The 21,073-nt window shown below is 47.3% G+C and overlaps 1 protein-coding gene across 9 annotated transcripts in view; it reads right to left on the bottom strand.

Moving 5' to 3' along the window:
- The window catches only part of Mprip (myosin phosphatase Rho interacting protein), a 128,569-nt gene that overhangs the window by 40,619 nt on the left and 66,877 nt on the right, over nt 1-21,073 (bottom strand). For 4 of the 9 annotated variants that reach the window (XM_035447896.1, XM_035447895.1, XM_035447894.1 and 1 more), the window contains exons 4-8: nt 13,465-13,616; nt 9,677-9,761; nt 5,025-5,253; nt 3,584-3,881; nt 8-149 (exon numbers count right to left, since the gene is read on the bottom strand). In XM_035447896.1, coding sequence (XP_035303787.1) covers nt 8-149; nt 3,584-3,881; nt 5,025-5,253; nt 9,677-9,761; nt 13,465-13,616 — 906 coding nt within the window. Of the gene's footprint in view, nt 1-7; nt 150-258; nt 639-3,583; nt 4,095-5,024; nt 5,254-9,676; nt 9,762-13,464; nt 13,617-21,073 lie in introns of those variants that run through there. The other 5 variants (XM_027427327.2, XM_027427331.2, XM_027427332.2 and 2 more) reach the window with 3 other exon arrangements.

Here is a 21,073-nt window from a genome sequence, read left to right as displayed (position 1 = left end):
AGCTCACCCGCTTTCTAGGGATGGCCCGTTTCTCACTGCGGCCCTGACGAGTGTCACTTGATGGAGTGGTCATAATCAGCATGTTGGTTTCCATGTGCTCTGCCTTTTCAATGTCCAAGGCCTCAAATTTCTCAATTACCTGGGACCTCCTAAAAAAGAGGACATGAAGCTGCTAAACCAGAGTCTCCCTGCTCCCAAGGTGGGCTGGGTCTCAAGTCCAGTAGGGGGTTCTGTAGTCAACTTGTACACCTGGCCTACCTCACTGGGCTCCAGTGCTAGCTTTCCTGCTGGCATGTGAGGCACCCTTCACAAAGTACTGACAGGACTTTGGGCACTGATTCAGTCTACTTGAGCTCTGTTTGTCCCCCCTTCATGGTGGGCTGGAACAGCAACAGAACCCTTCCACACTGGGGCCTACACTGTGGCCCTGCCCCAACACTGGATTCATACAGCTTGGTACCTTGGTAATCTCCCTGAGTCAGACACAATAAAAATCAACCACCACCTCGGAACACATTGCACCCCACACGGAGTGTTCAAAATTTAGCAAGATAAAGACCCGTGAATTAACAGTTTCTGCTAACATTAAAAGGAATCAAAATCAAAACAAAACAAAGCAGTTGATTTCATGTGAAAGGCCAGCGGCCTCGTCAGGTGGTCTGCGGCTGAGACGACGGAGCTGAGATGGAAGCGAAGCAGGTGGAGGAGGCGCGAACGCCACAGTGACACAGCAGAGGGTGGAGAGGGCAAGACCTGAAAGAAAACAAGGCTGGGAAATGAATGAACAGAAAAAGACTGCTTTTAAAATTCAAATCATGATAAATCAAAGTTATCTAAAGAATTAAAGCAGCAAAATCCCAAGATAATGGCTGAAGAGAGAAAACCCATGATCATCCCATAGTCTGAGGAGTCACCTTGGTGGGATTAGGCTACCTGGGGTCTGGGAGTTTAGTTAAACCTACTGGGAGGACAATCCCTTCTCATAGAACCTGAGGCATGCCCTCCTAGGAACACCTTACTCCCTTCACAGTGAGGGTAGGCATGGCATGTTCTGAACAAGTGGCAGGAGCTAAGGCGATGTGATAAAGGATAAAGGGTCCTCCCAGGAGACTAAAACCTCCAAGAGGAAGAATATGGCCTAGGATCCAGGAACCTCTCTTTTCAGGAGTTACTAAAATCTACCTTGAGAGGCCTTTTCCTCAAGGGAGTTAAGAGGCCAAGGGCAGGCAGCCAGGAGGGCATCTGGGTACTCTGCCTCCATGTGCAACATTGTTAGAAGACTGGTTCGGGTTAGCCTGCTGTGCTCATAGAGGTCAAGGTGAGGAGACTGACTGGGAGAGCAGTAAGCCAAGCAGCAGCTGAAGTGCAACCAAGGGATCTTGCACAGCCAGACTACTGCAGTAAGATCTGGCTACCCATAGCCCTTGGGGCGACTGCTTCTTCTTGGGCTGAGAGCACTGTATCTGGCTAGAGGACTTCAGGCCCCAGATTAGTAGGAGGGCTGTGCCAGGCCAGGCTGGCATTGCATGATATGGGTTTGTAGGGTTCCAAGTAGAGTAGTCAGCATGAAAAATAGGAGGCACCTGCTACAGCTGCTTGGCATGGGCACCAAGAGATACTGTGAGACCAGGGGCTTGCACAACTTCTGTATAACTAACAGATTCTCTGTTGCCAAGTTGGTGGTTTTGATGCAACAGATGTGACAGAAAGCGCCTCACTCAGGTGGAACTGACAGGTGTAGATCTCACACGGGAAGGTGGAGGGGCCAGGGTTCCATGGGAGGTGGGGCTTATTTTCTGTTAGTCACTAACAGTGTTGTACGGACCACAGCTTCCCTACACTTAGCATATATGGGCCTAAGAACTGATTGTCTAAGAACTCCTTCAAAGGCTCTGAAGTCTGAAAAGCAAATTCTAAGCTCAGAGCCGTTGCTCCTCTCAGATAGGGCTGCTAACTGGCCTTCCAAGATTTTCCAGAACTGACCTTGTGGTTTCAACTGCCTGGCTGTATGGCAGGTCTGTCTTGGCTACCACTCACTGCAAAGTAGCTAATATCTTGTCACTCTTATCACAGACAAGAATCCAGTCCAGCACTAGATGGACTACTTGGTCCTCAAAGAGCAACACCAACCAGCAAGATCATTCAGAAAGAGGTAAGTTTCAAGGTTAATGTGCAGAAGTAGTCTGGGTACCAACACCAGCTGAAGCCCATCCCCACATTGGCAAAGAACATGCAGGAAACAAAGCCCTGAGACTGTATCTATCTCTGGCAGATAGACAAGAATGCATTCAAGATTAACTTCTCTGATAAGTGGCCTAGCCAAGCAGGTGTGCAGAATGTTAACTCTGGCCTGGCACTTAAGGTATAGTTATGGAACCACCAGAACATAGCCCACCCACTAGCCAGTGTAAACCCTCCCCTACCTACCCTGAAAGCCTCCTTAATTGTTAGCAAGATGTTATCCCAATGCTTAAAAGGACATTATGAGCTCTGGTCCTGGGTCCTATCATGTGATAAGACTTCCTGCTAAAGGTCTACTATTTGCTATTATTTATCATGAAGGGTGGGAGGTCACCTAATTTTTGAGCCTCAAGTTTTCAGATCCATGAATCAGGAATAACAGGTACCTTATTGAGCCACCATTGGGCTCAATTATATGTAATGCCAGGGAGCCAGGTAGCACTTAGTGTCCGCTGTCTACCTGAGGGTCCATAGGCCATTTGAACAAGCTGGGTTGTGTGTCAACTAACTGAGTTGAGAAAGGGGACAAGAGAAAGAAAGTCCTCCCCAGTCTCATCATGCTCCTAACACCTGACTGAATTTCAGCCTACACTCAGGGCAGGGAAGACACTCAAGGTATTTTTGGAGTTGCCTTTCTGAACAGAGAACTTTGTAACCCTAATGAAAGCTGGGTTTTTTTCCACAGCAAAATAGGGAGATGTGCCTCTTACTTCTCCTGGGGGCAGAGGTGGATCTTTAGAAATCTGGCTGGCGTTAAGCAAGAAACCTGGCATGGACACAAAACCCAACTCACAGATGTGGCAGAGAATTTGGAAGGAGGGGGAACACAAGTAGAATGTCCCCTAGTCCTTAAGCTCCAAGCTTAGGACAACAGGGCAAGAGAAAAACAGACCTTATCTTTTTCAGCATAAGTGCTATATCTCTGCCACTGGTGGGAAGCCATGTCAGCAAAGCCCAGAGGGCAAGTGGTACTTGGGACACCTGGAAGCTTTTCAGACTGCCTTTTGCATCCTTGCAGGAGGAGTCTGTGCTTCCCTCTCTGTTTCCTGTGTCCTCTAACAACTGTAGAACTGCCAGCATAAGGAGGGCCTGGTCCCTAACTGAAGCTCTGGGAGTCTTCTCAGAGAACCGAAGTAGGCCAAGTAGAGTAAGATTCTGCCACACAGGGATTAATCTGGGAAGCACCAACCTAGAGCCACTAAATCCTGCATTTGGTGCCAAGAACTGAGAACTGGTGCCACAGTCTGGGACCCAGACACTGAACAGAAATCATGTTCCTGAGTACACCTCTGTGAGTGTTATGTATGAGTATGTAAATTTAGCCCTCTAGCACCCTTCTTACCTCCGCTCGTTGCCAAACAGACGGGCCACCTCTTCCCTGCCAGGGCTCCGGGCCCGAGTCCTATTCTCCAACCGCCTTCTCTCCACCTGGAAGGCTTCTCGATGGCTGATCCGGATGGCCTTAGGGACGTCGGCCAGGGCGGCATACTGCCTGCTGGCTTTAAAGGCAAAGGTGCTCCCCAGTATCTCTGTTCCCCACCCCCCAGCACTGCTGGAGTCCATGTGGTTGGGTGGCCTGCTGGCTTTACCCAGGCTGTTGGGGCAGATGCTGTAGACCATGCGGCTTGGGGCTGGAAGACCTGGGGAATGAAGGGGGTGGCCGAGTTCCTGTGAAGGCGATCCAGGACAACCATACCTGCTGTGTGGGGTGCTGGGGCTGGGTGGGGACAGAGGTGGGGGCAGCTGCTCCTCAGCCCTCAGGTCCTGCTTGGCCTTCTCCAGGGAGAAGTAGCCGCTCTCTACCCGTACTTTTCGACCACCATCTACACGGTCCCCACTCATGGCGCTTTCATCTGGAAGAGGAGAGGAAGCTTGCCCAAACTGCTACCAGTTCTTTCACGAAAACTTTCCAAAAGCCCACACATGGTCAACTAGGAACTGCCTTAGCTCTACAGATATAAACTGCTGCAGAGGTGGAAGAAGAGCATGGTAGGCAAAAATGGACCATCCATCTGAGTTACCTTTACTCCCTGCCATTTCCTCCAGTCTGGCCACTTGCAGTCAGACTAGCAAATAGGACCTTTGTATACAGTTCTGGTGGGGAAGCAGGATTCCATCCTAACAAATGGTTTCTTACCAGACCACAGGAAGAAGCTAACAAACAAGATACCTTTCAGGCTCTTAGTACATTTTTGAGGCAGGGAGAAGGGCTTTTGTAGGCATGAGATGGAGCAAAAGGACTTTAAATGTGGATAGGTGTGTATGCTGAAGAACTCACACTGAGGAAGGCAGAGATGGAAACTCTAGCTCTGCTGGGGCATGACAGTAGAGCCCTAAATAGAGAGGGCTGAGCAAGATGGTATCAGTGAAGAGAGGGGCAGAACTACCCTAACTGCTACCTCTCTGAAAATAGGAGGCAATTAACCTAGTGGGTTCTAAGAGCTAATGCAGTAGGAGCCTGTGGGACAGAAGGCCTCCTCACAGAGGCAGAACAGAGTGTCTGTAGTTCTCCTGAGGCCAAGGGAGTAGGTGCTACACCTTTTCCCTTCAGAGGTGGGGTAGAGAAGCCAAACTGAAGCTCACAGGTCAGGGAGCCCAGTCATACCAGGCCAGTGCTGCCCAGAACTGATATGCACAGATGGAGGAAAAGTTCAGGGCCTGTGACAGGACTCCTGTATCACATCCCCAGTATCATTCCTATCCACTGGATGGAGGCCCATTCCAGCAGTACAAGATGGGTCACCACAACAAGGAGGTCCACAGGCTGATCGGCTGTTGCTCACCTTCTTTGCTTTCTAGCCCTATTTCCCGTGGGGTACAAACAGCAGGAGGCAGGGTTTGACTGGGACTCTGAGCTGGATTCAGGCTGTTTCCATCAGGCTGGTCTTTGGCTCTCATTTCTTCCTGCCAGAGTGTGGATTTGGTGGTAGGGACTTTCTCGGCACTGGGAATGCTGCTACCGCCGCTGCCGCCACTGCTGCTCGTGACAGCCATCTTAGCAGGCCCAGGCTCCTGGAGAGAGAGCAAGGCAGAGGGGGGAATGGCAGCGTATGAGCACATAGCTGGAGCTCGCTCATGGGTCCAGGCTGCTAAATTATAAGGAACACAAGGCCAGTAAAACAGTATTGGAGGATGGGAAGCCATTCTTTCTTGATTGTTCTTTGAGGCTTCACAGTACCTTGTCCAAGGGACCTTGCAGAAGGAAGGTCCTGGGTTTCTACCAGAGCCATGTTACCAAACATGTAGAAGCTCTCTCTGTGTATTTCCAGACAGTGCCTGGAATAGCAGCCCAGTTATTAAGGGTGAGCCCACAGGAGTTGATTTAGAGTCTGTCATTCCTATACTCACAGGCACTTGAGACATAAACAAAGGGAGACAGGACAAAACAAAAGAGAACACTCTTCTGAGATAGGCCCATTGCTACCAAAATCAATCACTGGGGTAAATGCAGAGAGTGGATTCCACATCGCCCTGTGGTCCTGCCCACTCTTAAGCTTAAATGGAATACGAGGGATGATGTGAAAGAGCTATTGAAATAAGACAAATGTTAAGGCCTGAACAGTTGTTCATTCACATTAGAAATCCTATCCCATGGTTGGGTGGAGATGACACACACCTTTAATGCCAGCACTCAGGTGGCAGAGGCAGGCTGATCTCTGAGTTTGAGGCCAGCTTGGTCTACAGAGAGAGTTTCAGGACAGCCAGGGCTATACAGAAAAACCCTGTCTCGAACAACAAAACAACAGGAACAACAAAATGTCAAAAAAAAAAAAAAAATCCTATCTCATGATGATGATTTGTGGAGGTGGAACCTTTAGGATATGGTTAGGTTAGTCCTCATGAATGGAATTAGTACTCTATAAAAGAGGCCCAGGCTACCTACTTTGTCCCTTCCACCATGTGAGAGAGGACTAGGTAGTGGGCCCTCATCAGACACCGTATCTGTTGGCACTCTAACCTTACACTTCCTAGTCTCCAGAATTCTGAGAGGGAAAAAAAAAAAAAAAAAAAAAAAAAAAAAAAAAAAAAAAAAAAAAAAAAAAAAAAAAAAAAAACCAATGTCTATTGTTTAAGCAACTCCGTCTGTGACATTCTATGAATAGCATCAAGGATCATGTGAGACACACAACATCCCACTCAAACCTGCACCCACACCTGCCACATGCACACCGTGTTCTCATGCACAAGCTGTCCCTGATTGGGAGCCCAAGTCATTTTCCAGGTTCCCTGGGGCAGATATGGCTCTGAGGGAAAAGGGTTCATGGGGCAGGCTAAACTCAGTAGACACAGAAATCCAGTTTCTAAGTAATTAGAGAGTTGGACTCTTTACACGTTGAGCCCAGATAAGGGCAGGATGGGAATTCCAGCTGTCCTGTAGTGCCTACTCTTGTCCTGTGCCCAGCGATTCATTCTGCTGAGGGGGCTCCCAGAGGATGGTGTCAATTACTATCTTGCCACAAAGAGGTGGTAAAATATAAATATCCACCTCCCACTCTCATCTGCTCTCATGACAGAGAACTGGGCCTGACCCATACATCTGACCCAAAAGGAGCTTGTTCTTTCTCCTTTATAATAGTACTCTGTCTTCTGGAGGATGGGTGAAGTTCCCCCATCCTTGGGCAAGATCCTTTTGTTAAGTCTCAAACCCTGGCACAAATAGCTGAGGTGATTTTAACATATCAAAGCCAACCTGGCCTCATTCCTCAGTCCCTCCCAGTTACAAGGTATGGCTGGCATACCCAACCCCGTACCCTAAACGTCTCCCCCAGAGGCTCTTCCCTATACAATCCAGCTATTTTGGTTATCTACCTCTTTTGTACCTTAGGTTGCTGCCCCTATTGTCCTCCCACCCCCACAGCCCAGCTCTGTCTGCTCATGTCTACTCTGGACACTCCCAGATGTTTCTACCTCTGGCTATCTCTCCCACGTATCTATAATAAACTTTCTACACCATACCTAGGAGCCATGTCCTTTCCTTTCCTTTTTATTTGCTTTTTCTTCTGAGCAGATGGATGAAAAATCTAATTGGGTGGATGTGGTCACAAAGTAGTATAGAGGCTCACACTACACAGAGCCATCCTTGTAGGCACCTAGGTTCACTGTACCATGTCCTCAGACAGCCAGTTGTCATGTTCATGCTGTTAATATCATGATGAACCCTGGCTGCTATCATAGGCACTCAGAAGGGCTTGTAGAGTCAAGGGAAAAGAGAATGAGCTCTCTCCTTCTCTGGCATGAAAATGGAACAGGGGCCACAGTGAGGAAGAAGGGTCCTGCCTTGAAGCAGAGGATAGCAGAGACCCTCTAGAAACCAAGAATCCTAGGGAAGGACAGGGAAATGCTCAACATATCTAGATACAGATCAAAGGCATCACCCAGGTCTCTGCCAAGGGCCTAGAGCCTGGGGGGTGGGGTGGGGACTGGCAAAGAAGAGAGCCACTCTCCCACGTTCCATGTGGGCAACAGACCTGTGGAGAGCTAGGGACATCCTTGCTGTCGCCATGCCTCGGGGGACTCCCACTTCCCTCTACTCTAGGCCTTCTCTCAGGAGTATATATATGGTGCCAACACCTCTTCCATCCAAGTTTCTTCAGGATCAAGCTGAATTTAGCTGTAACGGGTAGAAACCAAGGCTTCCAGTACTCAGTGGTCTAAATTGAAACTCTTCTAGGCTTGTGCCGGTTTATGGGAGAGGGGTGGAAATAGAGCTTCATGCTCACCCACAAAACCGTAAGGGCCACACAAATGCTTTTGGCAGCAGGGTGTGTGTGTGTGTGTGTGTGTGTGTGTGTGTGTGTGTGTGTGTGTGTGCAGCAGGGTGTGTGTGTGTGTGTGTGTGTGTGTGTGTGTGTGTGTGTGTGTGTGTGGTGTGTGTGTGTGTGTGTCTGTGTGTGTGTCTGTGTGTGCGCGCGCGCGCGCGCGTACCCAGAGACTTTATTCCAAATGCAGTCTTTGTCTCTCTCCTGAGGCCAACCAGAGGTCAGCCCTGGGGAAGGGGAGAGAGTGCCATAACACTGGTAGAAGAGGCTGGGAATTTGGTGCCCTGGTTCTGAGGCATATCCTCAGGGAAGGGGTGACTTCCCTGTTCTGGGATCACAGGGCTCTTTCTACTTGCTAGAAAGTTGGAGCCTGGCCACAGGGCCGCATCATTTGGAAGGGACAAAATCATGGGGGAAGGGACACATCCCAAATTTTTAGCCTGACCCAGGCTGTCTCCTGCACATAGGGAGTTACCTTATTTGGAGGCAGAAGCTCTGTGCTGCAGTGTTTCCAAGGCATCACCATGGAAACAAGGCGTAACCCTAACCACTGTTATTCAGCCAGGACTTTTCCCCCTCAAACCAGGCAGCTTGAGGGACTTGAGCATTAACTACTGCTCCCTAGCAGAAGGCACTACTTTCAGTTTCCCGGAAACTGATTGCATGTTTTCATTTCTTTAATTACATGTTTTAATGACTTCTAGTTAGGGGCACTGCTCTCCAAGGAAGGCTGATTTGGGTACCCTATGGGCATCCTTAGCAAGGATGAAATGCAGGATGGATGCTGGTCAATGAAGGGCAAACCTGGGCTGTACCCTACTGGATGGAGAAACTGTCCTAAAGATGTGGGGATTGAGGCCAGCAGTGTCTGCCTCTCTCATTTCTTCAGCCCAGGAAGCCAGAGTAGCCAGCAAGGACTGTCTGGCCCAGGGCTGTCTCTCTTTGCTTCCACAGGACTCTGGCTTTGTGATGCCCAGAAGACCTATCTTGCTCATTCACAGGACTAGCTTGATTTATCCAAAATAGGTCAAAACCCTGGTAAGGGCAACATTTGGTACAGAGAGGAAAAATGGAACACTAAGTACCTATAACCAACCACCCTAGCAAAGGGCTCTTGCTGGAAATTCAGAATGTTGATTTCACCCTTCCAGAGCCCAAGGGTGTGGTGAACACAGCAAGAATGGGGGCAGAGCCCTTCAGCCCCTTCATGAGCTCAGAATACTGACTAGGAGGAGGAAGGGAATGAGAGAGGGGCAGTGGCAGGGAGGGAAGGACTGGGCCTGGTGAGGCTGCCCCAGCCACTACCTGGCCCTGGCCATATGAGTCAAAGCAGGACCCTCTGGAGCTCACCTTCCCTGTTGCTTAGTCTGCAGGGCCACTTCTTTCCTTTAGCTGTGGCAGAAAAGTAGACCGACTCTGCCCTTCCCAGAGGCTGACAGGATGTGCAGGGGAAGAGACACATGCTAAACTGCTATTGCTCAGCATTTGCCTGCTGGCCTAAACCTTCCTGAGGACAGCCCAGGGCCTTCTAGCAGGCTATTCTGCTCAGTGATTGAGGAGGAGGGAGGAGGCATGCAAGCTGTGGCCACCTCAGTCCCAGCCAGGTGTTTACCCTCCCTCTTGCCCTCACTTCTTCCCAGGCCCAGCTCCACTAGAGGATATGACAACCAGCCTACCTGTGGGGTGGGTGGCTCTACTTTCCGTTTCTTCTTCTGGTTCTGCTTGTTGGTTCTGGGATACACCATGAGCATCTCTAGCCACCTGGGAAGAGGGCAGGAGAAATAGCACCAGGTAAATCCCTGGCTTTCAGGATCCATGACTCCAGGCCTTCCTGGGATGGTAGAGACCTCAAGCCCTTAGGTGCCCTTTCTGGAGAGACCTATCCAGTGCTCAGACACTGAGCAAGTTACCCCAGACCAGAGTGCAGCAGCTGGGTGAGACTGTAGCATATAGCAAGCCAGGAAAAGCACAGGCTGTATCAGGACTAGCCCATGACCCTTCCATGGCCACCATGGGCTCAGTTCTCTATTCTGATAAAGAGGAAGGGTTCACCAAATGCATTACAGAATGGAGGGACATCATTGTTCCATTACTGACCCTATTCTCAGGACCTAGTCTCAGCTTTAAAATGTCCTTTCAGATTTGGAATGGGCAAGTGCAGTCAGGCAATGAATGATTGGCAGGCATTTAGGGCTGCTGGGGCAGATACTGGCCTAAAAAAGAAAACTGGGAGTTACATCAGCAAAGTTCTCATGGTGGGTCACCTCAGGAGTGAGAGGCTAATCAATCAGACCACTTCTTACACAGGAAACATGCCAGGCAGCCCAGGTTTGGACAAGGCCACACAGTTACCAAAGATCCTTCACCAGAGTCTGCATGTTAGAAAGCCATTTTGGGCCAGCAACAGAAAACATGGAGAGGAGTTGTAGGCAAAAGGTTAGGACCCCAGATCTGGTACTGCCACTATCTAACCAGAGCCTTGGGTGCTCCTAGCCCCTTGGAGCACATCTCATTTCTGAGACCAGTGGCTAGATGAGGGCATGCCCAGAATTTCAGGGTTACTTCTGACAGCTGGTCTCAGCTATGATTAAGTGGGGCACAGCAGCTAAGCTTTCTCTCTAGACAAGCAATAACCGCAGGAACCACAAGCGAGACTGCTCTAAACTTCACAAAGCACAAGGGCCCATGTTGGGTCTGGGCCTAAAATACTGATAGTGGTGACCACACTCCTATATCTATCAGTACCCCTGGAACAAGAGAAGGGCTCCTTGAGGTGCTTCTATAATTTGAGTTTGCTGCAGGAAAGGAAGAGAAGCATCCCATTGCTTTTTGGAGCTGTTTGGGGAGCTGGTATCTAGGGAAGCCAAGTTTTGTACAGGGAACTACAGTTGCTAAACAAAGGACTGCTTAGCTCAGCTCAACACATGCTCAGGGATGCACAAGTTTCTAAGAGCACAAACAAAGGCCTACTCTCTCAGAGCCATAGGGGTCCTATAGGTCACTTCACCATGGCCCCAAAGAAAGGAAGCAGTTACATATGGAAGGCTAGCAGATGGGCAGGCTTCTCAGTGAATGGAGCCCCTATCCTTTCTTCCAGGAAGATTGAATCTTGGAACCACTCCATGTCAGCTGATATTTCTTCATCTGTGCTTGAAGGGAGTGACTCCTACAACTTTGCTAGAATCCTAGGTCAAGATTACCTCCCCACCAGGGCCCCAGGTATGTGGGGCACAGGGCAGGAGTTGTAGAACCTCCAGCGTGCTCAAAACCTCCTACGTTCTATCCATTGTCAACACCAAGGAGCCTTGGTAGGGTGGAGTCATCAAGATGAACTGGGTTGCTCAGCTACCTAGGGACTTGGGAAGTGTTGAAGGAAGGGAAAGTCTGCGACTTTTGGTCATTACTCCTCTTGCTGCGGCCAAGATCAGAGTTGTCAGGGCTGAGGCATAATAGAACAGGTCTACATTCCTATCTCTTCATTCTTCCTCCCACTTAAAACAGCAAACCAAGGTCTTGCTATGTAGCCAAGACTGTTGGGCTGTCCTGGAACTCCTGACCTGCTGGAATTCCAGGTGTTTGCTGCCATACTCAGCTACAAGTGACTTTGTCAAGGAAGCCCAGTGGGATGTACGCAACATATTCAGATGCATTAGAAATGTTAAGAACAACAATCCAGTAAAGAGATAGGGATCGCTTAGTGGACATGAGGTTGGTGGGAACCAAGTTTCTCCAACTCCAGAAGGCAGAGTTAGGTTAGTGAGAATGAAGAGAGTGGGCAGAGCTGATGGCAGGGTGGGGAGAAAAGAATCCTAGCCTCTGGGTGAGCCAGAGAGCAAAAAAGGAGCCCTAACCAATCCTCTGCCAAAGTTGTGTCAATATGGTCCCAGTAGCCTGGAAGTCACTCACAGCATGAGGAAACTGGAGAATGAACCAACCACTTCCTTCAGCCAACCTGAGAGGAAAGGCAGGAAGGAAAGCTAGGTGGGTGGTAGATGTCCCTGCTCTTTCCCATCTAGTTTGGTGAAAGTATTTTCTCTTTAGGGACTGTTTTTATGTGACCAGAGCATGTACAGGCCAATGGGGTCTGGATTACACAAATGAAGAGTCATGATAGCCTTGGAGAGGGCATTGAGATTAGAGGAGACAGAGAAAGTGAGGGTAAAGCACCTGTTCTTGAAACATCTGTGCCATGCCTGACTTCTGTGAGTACACAAGATCCCAGCATGTGGGCAAGGCTAAAGAAGCTGCTTGGGTCAGAAAAGGGGTTTCAGGAATGAGGGGAGAGAAAGAGCTTCAGGTGGCCTGCTGTAACTACGGCCATGCAATTGACCTTCCACATAAGCCATGAATCCCGGAGTACTAGCCTACATACAGGATTTTGAAGCCACATGCCACTGGTACCTTTGTCAGTTAATGGTCACCATGTCTGCCTAGCAGGCCCCCATGGTACATGCTGACAGAAGAGACAATAGAGGAGTAGACAAGGAAGAGTGGCTTAGAGTGGAGCCAGGACCTCAAGGCAGCTGTCAGAGGGACTAGTCTCAGTCAGATGCTAAACTTCATCTCTCTGAACTACATGGCATCAGTGACCCAGCTCCAAATACTCCCAGCTTGTCCTAAGGACCTCAGACTCCCTTTTCAGGCCCAAATGCCACTCAGGCCTTCCCTACATTCAAGTCTGGGAGGGTGAGGTTCCCTAGGAAGACTCATTTGGGGCAGGAGTGTTGGGTCAGGCCAGGTAGTACCAGGAGCAGTCAAGAGTACAGAAGGTCGCTCACACCTGACTGTCTCCTGCTCCTGACCCTCAGATTTCTTGTTATAGCACACGGGTTCCTTAAATCTGATGGGTTAAACTCAGGAAGACACACAAAGCACTCCTCCACACGGTCCCCAGAAGCTTGGGAAGGACAATTCTTAGTCACCCAGCAGAGGCTATCCCTGGCTGGCTTCCTCAACAGCCTCTCTAGAGATACAACTGATGCTAAAGGAAGGCAATGTTCCCAATGGCCTTATACTTGCTCAAACCAGGGGGCTTAATTTCCTCACTTCCCTCTACTCTGTGCTAGAGCCTGTTCCCCTCGACCCTAGATTGATTTCTTTCAAAGACTTTACACTCCTGTCTTCTTCCATCCTTATAGGATGAATGGGGGTTCATCACTGAGGAAATACATGCATGTAGATCATCTGGAGTTTTCAGTGCTACATAGGACATGTTTCTCAAAAGGGCTGCCACACAGGCTGACTGATACACAGCCTGGAACTAAAGGGCTTATTCTGTCTGAGGGGATGGCATGAGCAGCAGCACTATGTAGCTGAGTACCAATGAGGCACAGGGTAAGGACAGGCAAGTGTGTGGTGGCAGCACCAACCAGTGAAGAATTCTGAGAAAGACCTAGCAGTCCTGGAGTCCATAGAAATGGGTGGACAGCACAGATGGTGCTGTCTGTGGCTCAGAACAACTTACCCACTGATGATCTCCTTGGTCTCTGCCCTGATAAAATGTTCCTTGTCAGGCGTCAGAATGCAGAGGGAGAACTTCTGCCCTGTGCGGGCCTCCCCATCTACCACATCTGTGCACTGGTTCATGTTGATGGTGCCCTGAGGGAGAGTGGTGGGCTGCAAAGTACAAAACAAATCACTCAAAAGAGGTGGTGTCAGGTCCCATGGCCACCAACAGTACCCAGACCTCTCCTTCAGTCCTTGGCCCTCAAAGCACCACTTGCTACCCACCCATTCATGGTGGGGCAGGCCAAGCTGGATATTTTTAGAGAACATCCAGCTGGATTTCACCTTCTACTTGGAGAACAGTGTTCTGACTTTCACTGGAGAAGGGGGCAGGACAATGAGAGAACAGCTCAGTGAGGACTGCTAGCGAGAATAAGCAGCCAAGTCCTAGTCTCAGATCCATGAGGAAAAGCTTCTGAGAAAGCAGATTCAATAGCAAGGTCGTTTTTTTGTTTTTTTAAGACATAAGAAGGCAGATAGGGTAGATCACATCCCTGAGCACCAGCTCTGAGGCTGGGAGATAGACTCAAAATCTCACTCACAATTGCCAGGGCTTTAAGGAGTCCTGCAGAGCCTTCTTGGAGGGCTAGAGTCAACATACATGTACACACAGATGCATACATGCACAGTTAAGACATCAAAATTAAGAACAAAAAGGAAGGCTTTGGGAGATTCCCATTGAAGTGAAGGGCTGGATGACTGTTAACCTCACAATGCCCCCCAAACACAGATACTCTAGGAAGGCAGACAGGGTGCTATGTATCCTATAATACCAGTTTTTTTGTTTGTTTGTTTTTTACATTGCCATTTCCTATAGGGAAACACTGTCGGTCTGCTCCAGAAGCCACAGGTGGGTAGGCTTTGGGGCAGATAGCAACTTCTTATCCAATTACCCAAGGCCTATTACCTGATGGGCTTCCTTTCTTAGCACTAAGTGTTTAGAGAAGAAGTCAGATATTTGTGGTTGTCCTGCCTCCCTCTGTAGCTCTATGGGTCCATTTTTAACAAAATCCTGATGACTGAAGCTGAGGGCAGAGCCTTGTCTGTGAGAAGGGTATAAGGCCTGGTACCCACATTGAGCTCAGAACCACCACCCCATGAGTTTCACCTGTCAAGTGCCTATTAGGCAGGTCTTAAGGTCATCAGAATAATCCAAGAGTTTCTAACTTGCTTGATGAAGACTCAAGGAGAGAGGGAGAGAGAGAGAGAGAGAGAGAGAGAGAGAGAGAGAGAGAGAGAGAGAGAGGGAAGGAGGGAGGGAGAGGGAGGGAGGGAGGGAGGGAGAGAGAGAGAGAGGGAGGGAGGGAGAGGGAGGGAGAGAGAGAGAGAGGTGGGGAGGGGCATGGATGACACAGCACCAGAATAGGCTCTCACCCACACAGGGCCCACGACAGCTTTCTTCCCCATGGCTGAAAGTTGGACCTCCTAAATTAGGGAGCCTCTGAGCTCAAGAGCACATACCCTGGGGAAGGAAGGGTATATTTACACCTGGGGCACAGCTTTGCTGGAGAGGCAGTCCTGCAATATAGCAGCAGGGCTTCTTGGGGAGCAGTGGACAGAGATGGTAATACCCAGTCTTGCCTAGATCCCAAGTCTGGTCACTTTCTGGATGGGGAGACCTAAGACAGGGTCCTAATCTTCCTTGTCTCTTCTTTCCATGCCAGTCCCTTCTAGTCCACCTAAGTCTTTCTTAATTACAGGCCCTCTCTAGTACACCTCATCAACCTGTTGTGGGTAAATTGTCCTCTAAGAATTCTTCATCCCTGGACAAGGCACATCTTATCTCTGAGACAGACAAGAAAACTAATGCTACGGGTATTGTGAGGACAGAATGACATAAGCTGTGCAGGCAGCCAGGAGTGATCAGATGGAAGAAACTGCAAAAGATGCTTCTTTTCCCCTACTGAGGGAACTCCATCCCAATGCTTGGGATTAAACCACTGACATCCAAGGCTAGATGTGGTGGCTCACACCTTTAATCCTAGCACTCTGGCGGCAGAGGCAGGTGAATTTCTTTGAGTTTGAGGCCAGCCTGGTCTACAAGGTGAGTTCCAGGACAGCCAGGGCTGTTACACAGAGAAACCCTGTCTCAAAAACCAAAACAAAACAAAAGCTCACAGCAATGGCCACGATGGATCCCATACTCATGTCAATAGATTGTAAAATGTGAGACTATGTCATGCAATACGATGTTAGGTGGGGATTATAAAGCAGATCAATAAAAATCCCGTTATTTTCTTTTCAAGGGATTGACCACCAGGCTGTTCAAGGGTTCAGTGTCACTAAACTGCTCAGATCCCTACAGCCCTAATCTTCCCTCCTGCACATCAAGTCTGTACTACACACTTGACCATGAGCCAAAGATCCTGCCTTACAGCTGAGTACAGCCATGGTCTCAGCTCTGTTTCCTTTTAAAAGGATTGCAAAATGGTCAACAGAAGGAAAAGACAGCCAGGCAGGCATGTATGTTGGCACACACCTGTAATCTCAGCACCTGGGAGGCAGAAGCACGAGGACTGCTCAAAGTCTGAGGTCAACCAGGTTAGCCAGCGCTAACAAGAAAACATAAACTAGGCTAGCACAGGAGGAAAACAGAACCCACTTTTAACTAGTGGTCTTTAATGCCCACATTTCCCCATTACTACCATAAGGGGGAATTTACTGAATCCTGTCATATACACACAGGAAAGAACAATCAGGAAATACTACAGAAGGAAGCGGTAACTATGGCGATAGTGTCCAATCCACTTACAGCGCTTCCAATGAGATGGGAAGAAACTGTTCCAAAATTAGATTATCTCAGACATAGCTAATTTCTCTTTAATGCAGCTTTACGGGGACATAATTTATGTCACACTACTTACCTGTTTATAGAACACAGTTCAATGGCTATTCAGAATTTACAGAACTATACATTAGCCATCATTTCCCTCTATCTCCCTCCAACCTCTGCCTCTGAAGAATTACTCATCCAATACTTTATACAAACAAAACCATACACATGGTGTACAGTGTCTGGAAGTTCCTCCTTCCTTCACCTACTCTGAAGGTTCAACATATCATCTTTTTGTCCAGGATGAATATCAATCTACCATGTAGATGGGCCCCCTTTTGCTTTCTCACTTTACCACTGATAGACACCTGGGGTGTTTACACTTGGGACTGTTGTGAACAATACTGCTGTAAATACTCATGTTCATATGGTTGAATGGCCATATACTTTCACTGCTCAGGTGGATAGCTAGATGTAGAATTGCTGGGTCAAATGGAAACTGTATGTTTAACTTCTTTCAAATGTGACAGACTATTTACTGAAGTGGCTGAATCACTTGACTACCTTTCAGCTGTGAAAGGCTCTGGAACTATACAAACAAAAACCTGCCTTCTAACCCCCTGGGTGTGATGTGCCACAGTATTCATGGGTGTCAGTCCTTACCTTCCACCCTGTTTGAGACCAGTCTCTTTATTGTTTACCACTGAATGACAAGGGAAGTTGACACTCAAGTTTCCCATCTCATCCTTAAGAGTGCTGGATGTGGATTCTGGGGATCTAAACTCAAGCCCTGACACTTGTGGGGTGAGTCTTTACCCACTGGATCATCTCTCTCCACATTAACCCCTCCCCTCCACATTAAGCTGGACTTCTTTTTAATGGGAGTAACATAAATGACAGCCTTATATAGGTATTATAATGAAAGCTATTTTCCTTTTCTCAGATTTTAACATTTATTTATTTAGTATATGTGAGTGTGCACGCATACACCCAGGCCACAGCCTCTGTGGAGGCCAGAGAACAAGCTTCTACCATGTGATGCTGGGGAAGTAAACTCAGGTTTACCCCATTTGAGCCACCTTGTGGTCCCTTTTATTTTTAAAATCAATTTTCAAAATAATACGTTTCCATCTGGGGTTTTGACATCTATTTCATTTTTGTTGATTCTCACCAACTTACCCCCCCTCCCTTCCCCACCCCCACCGTGTCACTCTGCTCCTTCTACTTTGCTCTATTCCCCCCCCCCCCCACTTCCCCCTTAGAGATTCTCTTTTTCCCCTGGTCCTATGTGCCCTTTATAGTTTCCTGGCCTCTACCCACATTTCTCCTACATGGACACACATATATAACAGCCAGAGCTGAGGATCTGTACATAGGAGAGAATCTTGTGGGATATGTCTTTTTGAGCAGGGATTACCTCACTTAAGTAATGTTTTCCAATTCCATCCATTTTCCTGAAAATTTCATAATCTCATTTTTCTTATTGCTCAATAAAGTTCTACTGTATACGTGTATCACAACTATTCTGAGACTCCATCTTATTCTGGTAAGAATGGTAATCAGGAAAATGACAGTAAGTACTGGTGAGGATATGGGGAAAGAGGAACTCTTATTCTCAGCTGGAGTACATGAGTATAGCCACTAAAGAAATGTGGAGGCTTCTCAAAGAACTAACACCAGAGCTCCCTATGACCCAGCTATCCCACTCCTAGGGAGGTGCCAAAAGAATGTCTTCCATTACATAGACAGCTGCATGTCCATATTTATCCCTGCTCCTTGAGGATCTCACATTACATCCCAGTAGGTAAACTTCTGGGAAAACTAACCTGTGCATTCTTGATCCCCTTGCCTCTATTACCTGATTGCTGAGATTACAGGTATGTGCACTACACCTGGCCCACCCTGTTTATCATTGACCCTGGAGAGTTTAGGAGAGTAAGGCAGAAAAGAGGAAGAAAATGGGATGGGCTGCAAAATGAGGCTGGTTAGTATGGTAAAAGGCCTTTTCTTTTTTCCCCCACCAGCAGCTGCTATTTTATGGAACCAGAAGTGGCTCAGAGGACACATAGTGGGGATCATCCTTCACTCAGATAGGAAACAATCCCACAGAAACAACACTTCCTCGGGCACAGAGTACTGCTTCCTAAATCTGAAGATCTGAAAGGGTCTGTTGATGGGGGAGGTCCTTCTGTGATATGTTTGTCTTATTGGTTGATAAATAAAGCATTGTTGGCCAATAGGTAAGCAAGTTAAGCAGGACTAGGAGAGAAGGAGGATTCTGGGAAATGTAGGAAGAGAGGAGTAGCCGTGTGATCCCAGGGGAGAGAGGACGCACACCGCTGGCGTCCTCGATAAGTCTTTACAAAATATATAGATTAATGATTACGGTTTATACTTAAGACATAGCTAGCAAATGAGAAATCCTAGTCATTGGCCAGCAGCATTGTAACTAATATAAGACTCTCTGTGTTATTTGGGAGCCCTAACGTGGTGGTGGAACTCAGGCAGTTGGCAGAAAGAGTTATCGTTACAGCCTATATACATACATACATACATACATACATACATACATACATACATACATACATATCTGTGTGTATGTTTGCACACCAGAAGAAGGCACCAGATCTCATTATAGATGGTTGTGAACCACCATGTGGTTGCTGGGAATTGAACTCAGATCCTCTGGAAAAACAGTTTGTATTCTTAACCTCTGAGCCATCTCTCCAGCCCAAATGATTTATTTTTATTTTATGTGCAATGGTGTTTTGCCTCATGTATATCTGTGTAAGAATGTTGGATCCCCTGGAACTGGAGTTACAGACACTTGTGAGCTGCCATGTAGATACTGGGAATTAAACTCCAGGTCTCTGGAAGAACAGCCAATGCTCTTAACCACTGAGCCATCTATCAACCCCCTAGGATGGGTCTTAAAATAACACCTGACTGAGACCCACAGAAACATCACTTTTACTTAGTGATGGGCATATATACATATAATTACACAATTCAATGTGCAATGAGATATTATGAATCAATTATTTTTACTTTAAAATGTTATTTGGTTACTTTTTATTGTATTTATTTATTGTGTGTGTACATGCACACTTCTGTGGGTGTGCTTATACCACAGTACAATTGTGGAGGTCAGAGAACAACTTATGAGAGTCAGTTCTCTCCTTCCCTGGGGACTAAACTCAGGCTGTGAGAAAGCTTTACCCACTGAGACATCTTTATATGCCAAGGTTCAAGGTTTTATAGGGTGGTACAGAAATGACCCAGGACTTCAGGGGGCATTGCTAGGCTACCTAAATTTATTTTGCAAGAATGAAAGAAAAGAACATGGACCTCTGTCACATACTGCCAAGCCCAAGAAGCTCCTTCTCACATCTGCAATGCCATCCCAATCTGGCTGGAGTTGCTGTCGAGGCAGCAAAACACTTAGGTCCTGTTAAGCAGCCAATGGATCTTCCCTTAGGAAGCCTGTCCCACCCAGTCAAGGCCCACCTTACTCCTAAAGCTGAGGCTAGAGGAACTGACATCTTCACCCACCTGACCACCTCTATAAGAACCAAACACCTGCTATACCATATATGACAATAACCCACTACATAAGAGCAAAAGTGCTTTGATGTGGTGGCATAGGCCTGCTATCCTAGCACTCAGACAGCTGAAGCAAAATAATAGAAAGTTGAAGGCCAAGTCACCACGACTTGTCAAAACAAACAATAATAAAAATGTATTACACCAGACATGGGAGGGTAGGAGGATCACGAGTTCACAGGTAGCCTGGGCTAGAGGGGAAAATGAAAAAACAATCATACATTTAGAAGACCAAAGGTAAAAGCTCCATATTGGACTTGACAACTTCTTAGACGATACCAGAAGCACAAGCAAAAAGACAAAAAAAAAAAAAAAAAGAAAAAAAGAAAAAACAAAAAAAAAAAACCAAAACATAAAATGGACTTCATCAAAATTAAACAAAAAACCAAAACAACAAAAGGGAAGAAACACTTGTAAACAACACAGCTGCCAAAGATCAAACACTCAGGATATATAAAGAACTAAAGCAAAGAGCAAAAGCACAACAGCTAAAAATTAGGCAGATTTCAAGAGACACTTCTCTAAAGATGTGCCTGATAAGCCCATGAAAATATGTTCAACATCATGAGTCATCAAGGAAATACAAATAAAATCTCTAACAGGAGACACCACATCACAATGCACTAGAGTGGCAACAGAAAAGGGGGGGTGGGGTGTACAGATAACAAATGCTGATGAGATTATGGAGAACTGGAACCTTCTTACATCACTTACAGTAATATATAATGGTGCAGTTGCTCTGGGAAAGAGTTATGGAAATTTCTCAATAATTAATTAAGCATAGAGGGCTAAAGAAATCGATCAGTGGTGAATGCTTGACAAATATAAACAAATCTGGTGCCCCATCCACAGTACCACATAATAAAACCAGACACTGGTGGAACATGCCTGTAACCCAAACACTCCATGCTTACCACAGCATGACTTACAACAGCAGGGAAGCAGAAGCAACACTACTGCCCACTGATGAATGAATGGATAAACAAGATGTAGAGCATGGATACACTGGAGTATTAGTCATAAAATGGGATGAAGTTCTGGTATGTGTTAAAATTGGGATAAATCCTGAGTGAAATCAGCTAGTCGCAAAATGACACATATGTAATTATACTTAAATAAGGGGCTTAGTAAGTCAGATTCATAGGAAGGAACTTTAAGTAGAATGGGAATAACTAAGGGCTAAGAGAGAACA

Source organism: Cricetulus griseus, chromosome 7 (genome assembly GCF_003668045.3).
Source record: "Cricetulus griseus strain 17A/GY chromosome 7, alternate assembly CriGri-PICRH-1.0, whole genome shotgun sequence".
Lineage (NCBI taxonomy): Eukaryota > Metazoa > Chordata > Mammalia > Rodentia > Cricetidae > Cricetulus > Cricetulus griseus.
This window is presented reverse-complemented; position numbering and strand designations above follow the sequence as displayed.